Source organism: Fragaria vesca, linkage group LG3, assembly GCF_000184155.1.
Source record: "Fragaria vesca subsp. vesca linkage group LG3, FraVesHawaii_1.0, whole genome shotgun sequence".
Classification (NCBI taxonomy): Eukaryota; Viridiplantae; Streptophyta; class Magnoliopsida; order Rosales; family Rosaceae; genus Fragaria; species Fragaria vesca.
Window position 1 is genome coordinate 1,593,363 of NC_020493.1, and position 15,634 is coordinate 1,608,996.

General features: G+C 37.8%; 3 protein-coding genes and 1 pseudogene across 3 annotated transcripts; 2 read left to right on the top strand and 2 right to left on the bottom strand.

The window, feature by feature from the left end:
• Nucleotides 1-1,605: 1,605 nt before the first annotated feature.
• Nucleotides 1,606-2,261, bottom strand: LOC101296942 (probable DNA-directed RNA polymerase III subunit RPC6-like). Its single transcript, XM_004295298.1, is given in 2 exon segments — nt 1,606-1,861; nt 1,906-2,261. Coding segments are annotated over 2 exon segments (612 nt in total).
• A 333-nt stretch (nt 2,262-2,594) lies between these two features.
• Nucleotides 2,595-4,065, top strand: LOC101297229 (annotated as a pseudogene).
• Nucleotides 4,066-6,910: 2,845 nt separating this feature from the next.
• On the top strand, nt 6,911-7,845 carry LOC101312994. The gene has a single exon (XM_004293395.1). It carries the CDS (start codon nt 7,302-7,304, stop codon nt 7,623-7,625), a length of 324 nt encoding a protein of 107 aa, XP_004293443.1. The 5' UTR covers nt 6,911-7,301; the 3' UTR covers nt 7,626-7,845.
• A 4,316-nt stretch (nt 7,846-12,161) lies between these two features.
• Nucleotides 12,162-13,965, bottom strand: LOC101297522 (polygalacturonase-like). The gene is made up of 4 exons (XM_004295299.1): nt 13,822-13,965; nt 13,421-13,729; nt 12,767-13,285; nt 12,162-12,618 (listed from the first exon to the last, which is right to left on the bottom strand). Exons 1-4 carry the CDS (start codon nt 13,963-13,965, stop codon nt 12,352-12,354), a joined length of 1,239 nt encoding a protein of 412 aa, XP_004295347.1. The 3' UTR covers nt 12,162-12,351.
• Nucleotides 13,966-15,634: the final 1,669 nt, after the last annotated feature.

Genomic DNA, 15,634 nt, shown 5'->3' on the forward strand with positions numbered 1-15,634 from the left:
CACAAGGACACAACTCGCCTGCGAACTGTGTTACCCACGTGACACGTGTCATAACAGACTCCGCATAGGTTTCTACTATCGCCCCGCCTCGCCAAACACTGTAGACTCCTACGCGAACTGAAACGAGGATCTCGTGAGGTAACGAACCTCGCGGGGTATCAGAGTCCTTGCCAAATTCTACCACGTGCGCTGCCAGAGCTCGCTACCCTACATGGGCTTCATATTTAAAAAAGGGCTACAGGTACTGGCCCAAATGTTATCCAAAACTTATTGCGAGTCTTGGACCAAAATCCCTGCTGGGCTCAAACAGAAGAAGCAGAGGAATGGGGAGAGAAGAGAGTGTATAGAATGCAGAGAGAGAGCCATGGCTGTATAGCTCAATAGAGAGAATAATAGATTAGAGGGTAGCGGGACCTCGTATCACTTTCACCAATGAGTGGTTGCCACGTGGCTCGTCCACGTTTTAACTTTTTCACGGACGTCCTCTCTCGATCATGGCTGTACCCTTGTATAGTACAAACGAAAAATTGTCAATTTCTTACATAAACTGCAAATTAGACCCAAGACCAAAGTCCTCGACTGAAAGTAATAAGAACTTCAAATACAATAAAAAGGCATAATGTCCACATTGTCCACAGTCTGTAAGCAATACAAGTTCGAGGCACAACTTCTTCTCAACTACACCGCTAGGATCCACTCCAAAAGAACAAAATTTGTCACCATATATGTCACCATATATATATATATATACAGCCCTTCTTGGCTGCGGACGTCTGCACCAAAGTTTTTGGTGCGGATTTCCATTTTTGCACCACTTCCCGATCGAATTTCCTCAAACTTCATTCTAGACATATCTAGATCATCTCTGCAAAATTTCAGCCAATTTGGTGATCGTTAAAGCCCTCAAACTTGCGTTTTTCTGTTATATACCTGAACTGGACAGAATTCAGTCCGTCAGATTTGTTTTTCAATTTTGAGGGCTTTAACGATCACCAAATTGGCTGAAATTGTAGAGATGATCTACACAATATGATCTAGATATGTTTATAATGAAGTTTGAGAAAATTCGATCGGGAAGTGGTGCAAAAATGGAAATCCGCATCAAAACTTTGGTGCGGACGTCCGCACCTGAGAAAATCTGTATATATATATATACAGTTCTTATCTAGAGCGAAGCTTCACTCTGAAATTAATGTGTGAAGTTCCTTATTTGACTAACTTTTCGGTCATAATTCCACATCTCCACCATTCAGTTTATTGATACTAATGTATAGATCGTTCCTATAAAATTTCATTCAGATTGATAATCGTTTAGGTACCGAATTAGATTAAATCAATGAACGGATCATAAACTTGTCTGACCATAACTGTTTATGTAAATCACGATTATGAACACCCAAACGATCATTAAATTCGATGAAACTTTGCAGAAGTGATCTATGCATTTGATTCTACAAACTGAACGGTTGAGATGTGGAAATATGACCAAAAAGTTAGTCAAATAAGGAACTTTATACATTAATTTCAGAGCGAACTTTCGCTCTAGATAGGAACTGTATATATATATATATATATATATATATATATATATATATATATATATATTCAGAAATTCAACCAATTATAAAAGTATTCACAGGTGGCCGGGGAAATAATGCCATCTGGGGTACATTAATTTACCCTTGGACAGACTCCACATGGAATCGAAGCCATGGAGGCCAATTTTGGTTCCCCTCTAGAACCTCTCTTGCAGCACTTATAACTGTCTTCCCCGGCCTTCATGACCTCATTGTCCAAAACCAAAGCCTCCAGAAGCTCCTTCATGTCCTTTGGAGTTAATTTTTCATTGAGAATTCTTGTCCTTTCAAGGTAGCAACTTCGTGCTTGTTTATGAACATGACGCACAGCCTTTTCACAACGTCAACAGACTCTCTACCCAAGTTCCCATTCTCATACCACGCGCCTCCGGTTATCTCATTCGAGGGCTCAAATTCTACAGCCATGTATAATCCCCATCTTCCCTTGGATTGGATCCCTTTAACCTCTTTTATCTTTTTCATGCCTTCAAGTGTTTTGAGGGACTTGTTTATCAGAACCGCAGTGAGGTTTGTTTCTCGCTTAATGGCTTGTTTGTTTATGCCCATATCTTTCGTGCTGCGGATGGCATCATAGATTCTGCGCTCATGCTCTGTCAACGAGTCCAACTGGGAATCTTGGCGTTTACGTTTAAGGGCTGAAGGCCCTTCTGATGACCGGCTCATCGCTTTTTCTGATGAACAGATCGAGGAGGAGAGGTACAGAAGGGCGAGAGACTTTGGATTGAATCGGAGGGACTCTACGTACTTTATTATTCAAACTAAGAGGTTTAGGGATTGAGTTATATACGTTTTTTTGTTGGCTATTTACTTGCTCCTTATCAATCTAGGGAGTGATCTATTCGAATCTCCTAATCACACTAGGTTGTCAGGTTGATCTCCTATGTTAGCTAGAAAAGCCTAGCTAGCTAGGTAGGATGTATAGTTAGGACTAGGGGGCTTGTTTGTCAAGAAACGTAGAATTAATCTGGATATTTGAGAGCTAAGAAGTACTTAGTCATGTTACGTAGAAATCTTCAGCATCAACTAAGGTTGTTAATACTAGCAGCATTAGGGGTGCTGGCAATCGCAACATTGGCTAGGTCTGCCACGCCTTCCCACAACTACGCGGATGCTTTGTCCAAGAGTATTTTGTTTTTAGAAGGGCAGAGGTCGGGACCGTTACCACGAACCCAACGAGTGACTTGGAGGAAAGATTCTGCTCTCCATGATGGCAATGACGTTCATATGGATCTGGTAGGGGGTTACTATGATGCTGGAGACAATGTGAAGTTCAACTTTCCCTTGGCATTCACAACAACAATGTTGTCATGGAGTGTTCTAGAGTTTAGAGGATCAATGGGCTCAGAACTTCCTCATGCTTTGGAAGCTATTAGATGGGGCACTGATTACTTGCTTAAATCCACAGATGCTTCTGGTTCTGTTGTCGGCGTTGTTGGCGACCCCATTGGCGACCACACTTGTTGGCAAAGACCCGAAGACATGGACACTCCTCGAACATCGTACATAGTAACCAGAGAAAAGCCAGGCACAGAAGTCTCAGCCGAAACTGCAGCTGCCCTTGCAGCTTCTTCCATGGTATTTAGAGGCAGGTACTCGGCTCGGCTTCTCGACCGAGCCAAGGTGGTTTTCGAGTTCGCAGATAAGTACAGGGGATCTTACAACGACAGCATTGGGGAAGCGGCGTGCCCGTTTTACTGCGATTTCAATGGCTACATGGATGAGTTGATTTGGGGAGCTTCTTGGTTGTACAAGGCAACAAAAGAGTCCATATTATTGGACCTATGTCAAGCAGAACATGCCTAATTTAGGTGGTTCTGTCACTGAATTTGGATGGGATGCAAAGCATGCTGGGATCAACATACTTGTATCTAAGATGGTAAATATTGATAATAGTCCCTTCATTACAAATTCGGACCAGCTTGTATGCTCGATTCTACCCGAATCACCTGCTCCAAAATCAGTCACATACTCACCCGGTGGGCTATTGTTCAAACTCGGAGGAAGTAACCTGCAACATGCAACTTCCTTATCGTTTCTTCTTACAGCTTATGCTAACTACATGAAAGCTGCCGATAAAGTTGTTAACTGCGGCAACAACGTTGTGATCACTCCGTCTAGGTTGATCAACTTTACCAAAGGACAGGTTGACTATATACTAGGAAGCAATCCATTGGGAATGTCATACATGGTAGGATATGGTTCAAAGTTTCCAAAGAGAATACACCACCGTGCTTCGGTGCTACCATCCATGGATCAGCATCCGGCGCAAATTGAATGCCATGCAGGAACGCCATATTTCGAGACTCAAGCTCCAAATCAGAACTTGCTAATAGGCGCCATTGTGGGAGGACCTGCTGAGAACGATTCATTCGAAGACTCTCGGTATAATGTACCACAGTCGGAGCCAACCACATATATCAATGCACCTTTTGTGGGTGTTTTAGCTCACTTTAAGTCCCTATCTTGAGAACTAGTAGCATGTTAGTTTAGTGTACCCATTTTATTTCAGAGAATCAAGTTCTCAAGTTGACAGTGATGGGCCTGACCGTTTTTGTTGTTGTTTAATTTTGGTCTGAGCAGAAATGAAGGATCCCTAGAATCAGTTTAATGTAAAACGCTTTTACGTACGTTCTATGTAGGTAACAATTTAGAATCCATAATTAATAAGCGATATGTTACATGTTTAAGGGTCATGCATGTCGATCTCCTGCTAATCAGACTCTAGCTACTTCCGTAACTTGGAGCTTGGAAGGCTATTTACAGAGTTGAGATTCTTGTTCCTGTGGAGTTACTTGGGGAAGATAGATCTTCATGATGAGTAAGGATGTTGACAATGTTAACATTCGCAAGCTCCCCAGGGCGCGCATTTGCCAAAAACTAGGCATATGTTTTGTCGAAGAGTAGTCATCGACAAAGCATCCGCGTAGAAGGACATATTACTAGGGTTAATTAGCTGACCAGGAGATCATCGACTCAAAACTCAAATTAAACTAACCAAATCATCAACAAGATATACGTACATATAGTTAGTCATTTCAGATAACATGAGATGGATATGATCGATCTCCTAAAAGAAATGAGACGGTATGATATGCAGTAGTACTGGGTCTCAAGTGATTTGGAAGATCTTCTAGGAGCTGGCGGACCGGTTGAACATGGGTCAAAAGTGGAACTATGAGTATGCAAGTACTACTAATCTTGACCTACTTAGCGCGTCTAGTCCAATACCAAAATTTGAAAAGGAAACACAGACGAGAGATAACTATGTTAGTTGATTAGTATCTAATCATGTATTGCATATTCCAGAATGTAGTAAACAATGGGAGTTTGGCACTTGACTTGAATCGGATGAACATTGACTTCCATCACTTAGCATTTTCAATTGTAAGTTTTAAACATTAGTGAAATAATATATCGTCATTCTACAATCTAAATACAAGATAACGTTTTCCTTAATTAATTTATTTTTAAACTTTAATATGAAATATATCATCATCTTGATTATATCAAGGTACGTGTATTTTTCACCGAAAGAGGCATTACATATAGGGTTCAATGAAAGTAGCCAAGCCATGGCGCCATTCTATTCTCTAACAAGCAATGGGCGGAGTCAGAATTGTAAGTGTAGGGGAGCCGATATATAAAATACAAAAAATGATATATAAAATTTTAAATTGTCTGTCAAAATTATGTGTTAATTAAAATTGAACTTATTGTTTTTGTTGATCTATAGTTTCATTTATGTACATGTAAATGATTATATATTGAAAGTTTACATGTATGTAAAATGATTAGTTAATAACTAATCGATTATGGTGATGAATATGACAAGATGTAACGAGGAATGAGATTATATAATCTAAAATATCAAACTAATTATTATTACGTAACATATTATTACATGAAAAAGAGGCCAGATCATTACAATTATATATAATTGTAACCATTTAGTCATACAATAATGGTGTAATTGACCATGCATCTTCAAAAGGTTTGAGGGGTGCCATGGTCTTAGTGTAGCTCCGTCAGTGCTAACAAGTCAGTATAACTGTATAAGTACATATATATCGACCTAAAGTAGGCCTGAGATCGATTGCAACCTTGTCTGTGTACTCGGTTGGAATGTCACCGGATACTACTGTAAATACTTTGATGCGAAACCCCGAGCAGGACCAAGACACCAATTGGAAGAATAAAAGGGTCTCTAATTTGCTGGTAGGTTATATAATTGTAAATTAGACTAGTCAGTATGCAGATTCATGAACCTGAATACCTGATTGCATAATGTCTATCACTTTTTTCCTTCAGGTTGGACCTAATATATTCTTGAGTATATATATACCACTTCGTTTGTCTTTTAGTTTCTTAATTTGTTAATATGGAAATCCCTGGTTTTGAATCTTCATGGAGCTAAACCAGAACTAAACTATGGGTACGTATACTAATTAATTAAGTAAAGACAAGTAAATGGCAGAACGAGAGCGATCACGCTAATGCATGCTCATCTCATTGATGTTTTTATTTTTTATTTTTAATAAAGTATTGGTATGGCTGCCCTCAAGCTTTCATTAATGAACCGTCGAATATAAAGGGGGACATAAAGCTTAAACCCTTTGTTTTGTTACAAAGACCCGAAATAATATTGATAATCTCTACGACATACATGTATTCTAATAAGCACCAACTGCTCATCTCATTGATGTTTATATATGGTGGAGTAAAATAAGATCGGTTTCATGTTAAAAGAGAAAAGAAAAAAAGGGAGCTAATTTAAGAAAAATAGGAAAATTCTAGAGTACTGTGATTCTGTGATGTTTGTCATACATTTTTATGCACGTATAGTCTCAAGTTCAGATCTATGCTAATGAATAGTTTTGATCGCTTCACATAAAAAGTTTAGACACCTTTGTAATTTTTCAGTTTTGATATCGAGATCTTGAATAGATTTTTTTTATCGAAGTATAGAATTGTAGCTAGCATTTGATTCTCCAACACTGTCCAAATCAGGGACCCTGAGCTGATAGCTAGGAGATGACTTCCTTAATTATACATCACCGATTGTAATAAATTTTTGCTATAAGAATCCCTGAAAGAATATATCAGTCAAGTTATGTAGTTATCAAATGGTTGAAATTCTCTCCATCATAAAAATGATTGGTCTTCCATTGTCTGATTTGATACTATCTGCTACTCACTTTTTTCCGATCCATTTCTGCCGACTAAATGAGTTTCATACATATATGTATCTCGGGTCCCTTTTTTAGTGCCTGTACCAAAGCAACTGTAAAGTTTTGTTCAAAATAAAAGTAGCATTTTTATGCTAAATTTATGTTGTACTAGTTCAACCCACAATCTGTATGGCTTAAAATATTTGTGTATACTTTCTGATTGAAATTTAATTTAGGCAGATTTGTTGGAATGTTGGCCTTAATATTACCCCACAGACCACATATGTATGTATATAAGTAGTGAATTGGAGGTCTTTAAAAGGCACTCATCAGAAACCATTGTGATAAACACCAGCACTAGCTACTCCACCACCAACAGATGCCATTATCAAAAGCCATATGAAAGAGTTTGGTCCTAGCTAGCTAGTTGCAGAACTTTAAACTCCTTCCCTTTCCAAAACCAAACCCATTGATCGATCAGTCTTGCATTCATTTGTGCAAGACAGGTTCATCTGGTCCTTGATCGAACAAAGAGATGCGGCATATGCTAGCAACAATGAGGCAAAATATCCAAAACATGAGGAAAAGCCCCAGAGTAGCAGATGAGAGCATGGTTAACATAGAACGCGGGAACTTAGCCGAAGAATTGCAGATTTATGGAAGATCATCATCCCGCGGTTGGAAGGGGTTTTCGGTTATAGTTAGCGTTGTGATCCTGCCATTTTCTGTTCTTTCTTGCTTCTCTCAGCCTCATGTTCATGGCGCTGATGGGGTTTGGACCTCGGGTGATTTTGCGCAGATAACGGAGATAAATCATCTAATGGTAAGTGACAGCATGCGCTATGCCATCTTGATGTAAATTATAATGAAACTGCATCGATTGTACTGGAGTGTCCTGGTTTTGCAGCAGATATCCTACTTGCATGGATTGGCAAACATATGTATCTTTCTCATATAAATATATAGATGGTGATCATTCATGTATTAATAGTCGTAACTTTTCCTATATCAGATATGAATGTTGAGCATACAAATTCTCTGTATGGCCATTGATATTACATTCTGAGATCATCCCTTCTACGTTATTGTGACCTAATTTCTAGTTGATGAGTAGTAAGCTTTGGAGTGGCTGTCTCCCTCCTTGTCTAAGATGCTAATAAACTTTTTGAATGCTGCTTTCAAAAATAATGCACGACAAGTTGGGTTTGGAATTGAAAAAATGGTGATAATTTGTATTCGTTAAAATTTATAGTTAAAGAAAATAGCTATGCACTTTGTTGTCTAGTACTTTGTGTGTGTTTTTTCTTTCTTCATATACAGCGAATGCTGGTGTTGTGGATCCTTTTTTAGTATAATGATTTGGAAACAGAGATATGAAAATTGAAAAGAAAACAATAATCGTTCATGTATTTTCTATAATAACAAAGATCCTTAAAATGATTAATTTCTAGTACTCAAATGATTTTTGTTGGGAAATGAAATCCACGTACACACTTATTTTCTTTTTTTAGTAATTTAAATTTTGTCTTTAATGATTTAAATTTTGTTTTGGGCGTGTATCTGAAGAGATTCTAAAACTTCGAATTCCACCATCTTGTGTATGGTCTACGTATATTCTCCAATGTAGGGCTTTTGTGGATAAGCGTATATTAAAACTAAGGCAGCCAACTGAGCTATGTGCTTTTCAATCAAATGTAGGAGCAATTTTCTTGCACAACAAAAATACAACAATCTTTGTAATTTTTTTCTTTCTATTTATATCATTTTTTGGACAAAATAAAGAATATTGATCACTCAGTTATTAACGAAAAAAGGTACACTATAACCAAAACGTAGGAGTGCCTAGTTACCATATTTTTCATGCCCCTCCACTATATAATTAACTAACATTAAACATTCGATTCATCTACTTTCTAGCACTATTCATTAAAAAAATTCAAATGATTTTTCCACCAAAACTATGTATAATCTGAGGAGAAGGGGTAAGAAAAGTCGACAGAAGGCAATAGTGAAGTTGGATATGGCAAAGACATATGACATAGTTGAATGAAATTTTTTGGAGAGTATGTTGGTTGCTATGGGTTTTCCTCAGCGGTTTACGGAGCTGCTTATGACATGTGTTCAATCAGTATCATATTCTGTTCTAATTCAAGGGCGCCCTTTTGGTAGAATTATGCCATCACGGGGACTGAGGCAGGGGGACCCAATTTCTCCATATTTATTTTTGTTAGTGGCTGAAGGCTTCTCATCTTTATTACGGATAGCAAAACGTGAGAGATTGTTACATGGGGCAGCGATTGCTCGGGGAGCTCCAGTTATTACTCATTTATTCTTTAGGGATGATAGTCTTTTATTCTGTGATGCCTCTGCTCAAGAGTGCAGGAAGTTGAAGGAAATTTTCGGGGTGTATGAGAGGTCGTCGGGGTAGAAGATTAATGTTGATAAGTCGGTTGTTTGTTTTAGCCCTCGAACAACAATGGCAGTTAAAGAAGGTGAGCAAGTTAGGCCTCCGGAGGTTTTGTTTGAGCAAGGAGTGCTATGGTGGAAGAACTTGATGGAAGTGCAGCTTCAGGAATCTAGACATATTAGCAATAGAGGACGGGGGACCGTTGAGAGATGAAAGGCTCCGAGTCCATGTACTTTTAAGCTTAATTGTGATGCTTCTGTGTGTGTTAATGGTAGAAAGGTGGGACTAGGGGCTATGTTAAGGGATAGTAAAGGTGAAACGCTGCTGGCAGTGGGTGAAAAAATTCAAGGGGATCTCCAGCCTTGTGCAGCTGAATTGGCTGCTTTAATTTTTGGGTTGGAATCGGTAAGGAGGAGGAATGGTACATTGGAGGGGATGGAGAGTGATTGTCTGGGTGTAGTGGATATGGTTAATGCAGGTGAGAAGTGCTTGAATGCAGAAGGGGTCTTAGTACATAAAGTCATACTCTCTGTTGAATGAGGTTGGAGTATCAAGACTCAACTATATTCCAAGAAGTGCAAATGGTGTGGCGGATGTGATTGTTAAGCGTGTAGCCCATTTGGAAGGGTGTTTTTCTTAGTTAGGGGTTTGACCCGACTGACTCATGGAAGTCGATCAAGACTCAACTATATTCCAAGAAGTGCAAATAGTGTGGCGGATGTGATTGTTAAGCGTGTAGCCCATTTGGAAGGGTGTTTTTCTTAGTTAGGGGTTTGACCCAACTGACTCATGGAAGTCGTCTATGATGACCTGTAGCTAATTCTAATAGTAGAGAATAGAGTGGGGAGTTGTTGTCCACCACTAAAAATTCTCTAGTTGTGTAACTTTTTTTTATATTTTAATAAATTTCTGAATATTTTTCTCAAAAAAATTTAATTTAAAAATTTAATGGCTGCACTAAAAATTCATCAGTAGAGTGAAACTAGCTAGTGTGAGTAGAGTGAAGTTAAAAACTTTATGATCGGGATCTAAATTATTTATATGCATTAGTGGTGTTTAATTTTCTCCCTATGTATGAGGCTGACCATTCGCAAGATCATATTCCCCCAATGTACAAATATATACCCAAACAAATAAAATAATTTGGAGGTCATTTTCCAAACTAAGAACAAGAACTAATAAAGGAATACTGTTAGCAAGCTTGATATACAATCCTAGCTAAAGAGTATGGGGAAAAGCATTGAACTTAGGCCAAACTCATCAAACTTGTAATCGAAGATATACATGAGAATAAGTTCCAATATTTATCTACTTTAACTAAAGCACCTATGTAGCATAATACAAACCACAGAAAGATTGACCTACCATACCAATTCATCAAGATCGACAATATATTATGTGTGTGTGCCATCCACACATCCAAGTTTTGACGCTCAAGTAGTAATCATAAGGTTAGAAAACAAAGAGAGTTTACGATGCGTATGTGGCCTCGTTTTTGACCATAATTAGTGGGAAACAAAGATAGAGTCAACTGCTACAACTTTCACACATATTTGGTGCTCCTAAGTCCTAATGGCACATCATGTAGCTAGCTAGCAACATAATTGGTAGTGGTGATTGCCACGAACGTACAACTAATAATTAGTACAACTCGAATCATTAGCTCCAGATCATTCTGATTTGCTGTCCATTTTACACGTTACGTAAAAATACATATTATCACACATTACAAAATACAAATTTTCAAGAAATTAAAGAGTTTCATGAGGAGTAAGACGAGCATGTACTGATTATTAAGTTGGTTTAAATGATGTGCTAATGTTTCTCATGCAATATGAATTATTCATTTTACTACTCTAAGGATATATTTGACCGCTTGAGGACTTATGTGGTAACTAGAAGTCTGTACCATTTTAAGGACTTAGTTACCATTTTAAGGTATAATATTAGGTTGACGTAAAAACAGTCGTATTATTTTTTGGGTTTTACATGATGTTTGAGGCAATTTTACGGAAAAGTGAGGAGAAATTAGGTGTTTACAATTACATACAAATGTTGGAGGGAACTCTATGAAACATACCGTCCTTATAAATTAAGTAATTCACCATCAACCTAATGTTAGTTTTACCTAAACTACTTTCCTTCCCCTTTAATATAAATTATCTTATCTTTTGCTTAACAAACACGGTTTGGAAGTGCGAAGCTAGCTCTCCAATTATCTCACCATTTGTGTTCCCAACTTTTCATACAGAATGAAAATGACATGAGGATTGTAGAATAAAGTAGATTATCAAGAAACGATGGAAATAATTGAGTTTCAAAAGTGACTGATTGAGCTAATTGAACTTGATCAAGAGGGCAATAAAAAACGAGCTAGTTCATGTACCCAGCTCTCGTTTCTTTGGTTATTCTTTGAAAGTGGCATCAAAGATTACGATGCTATTGGTGAAATTATTGATTTTTGTCCTCATACTAAGGATTCTGCACTGAACACGCACCTACCGACACCCTAATTAAGCTAATTTACCCTTGCATCATTTATAATTAGCATCAACACTCATCAAGAACTAGATCGATGTTCCATGGTAGATATGGAGGAGGAGAGCGTACGAAGATTAATGGAAATCGAGGTCATCAGTTAACGAAGATTAGCAAACAATACAAGAAACGACACAGCTTAAGGGTCGTCAAAAGAAGTCGTTTACAAAATACACGAAATTAACCTACATGTATTCTAAAGTAGAAGAAGCGACCCAGGACAGTCCCAGTACTGGGAAGCTGTATCAGAACATATAAGATGAATTAAAGATGAATAGGTAGAGGAAGAAGCTAGCTCTACAATGTTGTTGGCGTCTAATCGCGTGTCATGTCAACTAGTTAATAGATCATTTGGACGGAACCTGAATGAAAATGTCATAATTTTTTATGAAGTTGGAATGTACGTAAGAGACTAAAAATGATATTAGATGATGTCTGAAGATACATTCATACAAATTAATAATTCATCTTATATGTTCTGATACAGCTTCACAACCAATCTGGTACATATACTTGGTAACTAACAGGTGCACATTCATCTCACCTTTTATTTTCTACAAATTCTCAATCATTTATAATAATAACATATCCGTGTTTAAATAGAACAATAATGAATTTGGATCAAAACGTAGTCAGAAGATTATTTAGGTGCTCCACCCTTTGCAGGATCAACAGGTTGGTCAGTAGCACAAGCAAGAGCCTTTGCCACATTAGTAATTGTGGGCTTGGTATTAGTACACTGTGAAGTGAGTTCACCTGCGCCTGATAATTTGAGATCAATGTCAGACATCACCACCTGATCACAAGGGTTAGACTTGGAACAAGCAACCTTCACGCCTAATGCAGTGGCAGACGTCCCTCTAATGTTTTTGAAACTCACATTGCTGATCTTGATTTTTGATGAAGCCTTCAAACAAAAAAAGCACTAATGAGTAAACAAATCTTGATTATGGAGTTAAATAATCTATACGTCCTTTAATATTAAGTAGAAAAAAATGACATGTTGATATTATCTATCTACTTGGAAATTAAGTTGCATGTAGTATAGAGAATACCGATTTATCACACTGATCATATGGGCAGTATTCTTGATCTAGCACGATTGGGTTTTGAACATTATCCATGATGATATCCTCAAAGTGAATATCTGAGGCGGTGATAGCCGAAGGACCATTAGGCCATGTCTTGACTCTAACACCATTTTGCGTTTTACTGATGGTACAATTCTTAACAAAGATTCCTGCCACAGGCTCTTCGTTATCGTATTTTCCTAGACTTCCAACGCTTATTCCATGGCCTGGTCCGCAAGTTACCTTCTCTATTGTTAGTTGCTTGGTGCCATCACCAATTGAAATGCAATCGTCTCCAGTTCCGATCACACAATTGGTAATGTTGACCCCATTTGAGCGCCCGATATGAATTCCGTCTGTGTTAGGACTATCTCCAGGTGCAGTAACGGTGACATGGTCGAAGGTAAGTTGCTCGGCACCTATTATATTGAAATGGAAGTTCTTGCTGTTAAGTGAAGTTATATCCTTAACTAATGACTTCTTCATCTGGTGGAACCTAATATTCTGCACGTATTGAGAAAACAATGTGACAAATAAAAAGAGGTCCATTAATAACAGAATGTGAACTGACCAATATCTATTAGCTTGGAATACGATTATAAAACCAAAAAGAAGATATGCAAGATAATATTAGCTTACAATGGTGCTAGAACACTTTGGGTTTTTCTGGCAATCATTTGCTTTCCAAGCCTTTGCTCCCTGGCCATCAAAGACTCCACCACCGGATAACGTGAAGTCGCTAATGTATAGAAACCCAATCCAAGTATCTGGTTTCGTTAATTGGGTGCTATCTTCTGGTGCCTGCAATGTGCCTTGGAGTTGCATCTCAATAGGAGCCTTGCAAGGTCCTGAGAATTCTGCTTCTTTTAATGGGTATGTCCCTTTTGGAATAATAATTTTACTTGGCGAGGTCGATGCACATGCATCTTTCCATGCATTTGTTAAAGCCTAAAGTCCATAACACAAAGATAAAAATGATGAATTACGGCAATTCAATGTGGTAGAGCTGAATTGCATTTGTAATAATGTTAAATCATTACCTGACTAATATCAGAACCTGCCTTTCCACCATATTTCGCACTCGTCACGTCAAATTCACCATCGGATAAAAGCTCTCTTCTTGCAGATGCCGATGATAAGATCATAAGTATTGACAATAGATTCATAACAAGTTTGAGACCCATGTTGATGTTTTCGCAAGTTTAGTTCTTCTTATCGTTTTGAAACGATGATTAAACTCCACTATGATCCTGAGGCCATTTTATAGTCAAGTTGGCAATCTTAACACCTGAATCATCCAATGACAAATTTACTAATTATTGTGAGGCCCTGAGAAGAAGTTGCAATGCCGTTCAACTTACATCCTATTATTGGTAATCACCAAAGAGACTTCGTAATTAAAGCTTCACCAAGTCTGTTTTCTTTTTTCGAACATGAATAATAATTTCAAACTAGATTTCGTTTAGGATTTAGGCATTTAGCTGTTTTATTTCTGCAGTTGGGCTAGTTTCAGGCATGCATGCTTACCTCTAAATAAAAACCAAAACCCACAATCAAACGTGGGAGCACAGCCCGCGACTAACGGCCCCACAGGCCCACCCACCACCACAACCACACCAACTAGCACCGCCGGTACCACAACAATCACACCAAGTGGCACCGTTGGTACCACAACCAAACTTTTGTTCTCAACATAATTATGTGAGTGTTAATCTAATAAGAGTGGAATTAAGGTAATATAACAAAAATATATATAGTCGACCTTGTTAGAGAGAAAATATCCTACATCAGAAAAGAGGTAAATAAAATATAACTTATAAGTGGATAAATCATACCCAATTGTACAAAGACATTTTATGATTAAAACCCAACACCTTAAATGTTGTTAAGTTGAGATAGTATCGGTACAATAATGATCCACAAGTCACGTTTGTCCATGTTCCCTCTTAAGTTAACTTATGACTAGCTAGTATACATGATGCATCTAATAAGTTAACAAAAAATTCTGATTAACATCCAGCTAGGCTTGCTGCTTCTGTAAGTGTTGCCCTCCATCTATGGACCTTCTTGTTATCTTGGAATTCCTTCTCATGCTTAGCAAGTGCTTCACCAAAACTACCCTCTTGCTTTCTTATATCTGAATTAGCGCCAAAGTATCTCGTCAATTTTTTTGTTTTCCGACAAAATTTTAACTCTTTTCTTATGACATTTTGTTTGTCAGAAATAAAATACATTTTGACATAGCATTTTCGACGACCAAATGTTTTGGTCGAAAATAGTCTTTTTGCGAGGGTCCTCAAAAATGTTGGTCGGAAATAGGGTTTTTGTTGTAGCGGAAGGAAAACAGGCATTTCCTTTTGTTTGTTTGCTCTTCTACATGCAAGGATAGTAACAAGTTCGTCTAAGCACCAATTTGACGAAGCAAAGTTTTGGGAGAATATAATGACCGAAATCCTAGATGTTTCTATTGCTTGAAGAAGTCCTCTCCTTTTCTTAGCTTATCACCTATAAAGGTCTTAATTTTCTTCTGAACCAAGGCATCATAAAAATGATCTCTGAAATGTCCGCGAGTATCATCACCTCTAAAACTCAAAAAGACATTTAACCTATTTACTATATATATATTTTCTGTCAACTGTTCACTGATACTGTTCACGTAGACTGTTTCCGTGAACAGTGCGAAGGCTGCTTTGGGAAAAAAAATCTATTCTCTCTCGCTCTCTCACATTCTTAGATCCTTCGTGGGAAAAAAAATCTCTAGATCCTTCTCTCTCTCTTTATCTCTCTATCTCCCTGTTTTCTCTCCTCAGTCCTCATACTGCAAACTATCTAGATCCTTCATAAAAATAAAAA

What these genes read in the sequence shown, in the direction of transcription:
- LOC101312994 (XM_004293395.1), top strand. Translation starts at nt 7,302, where the DNA reads ATGCGGCATATGCTAGCAACAATGAGGCAAAATATCCAAAACATGAGG.
- LOC101297522 (XM_004295299.1), bottom strand. Translation starts at nt 13,965, where the DNA reads ATGGGTCTCAAACTTGTTATGAATCTATTGTCAATACTTATGATCTTA. An exon ending in CAGGTTCTGATATTAGTCAG is followed by an intron (nt 13,730 to 13,821) that starts GTAATGATTTAA and finishes TATGGACTTTAG; the next exon opens with GCTTTAACAAATGCATGGAA. An exon ending in CAAAGTGTTCTAGCACCATT is followed by an intron (nt 13,286 to 13,420) that starts GTAAGCTAATAT and finishes CAATACGTGCAG; the next exon opens with AATATTAGGTTCCACCAGAT.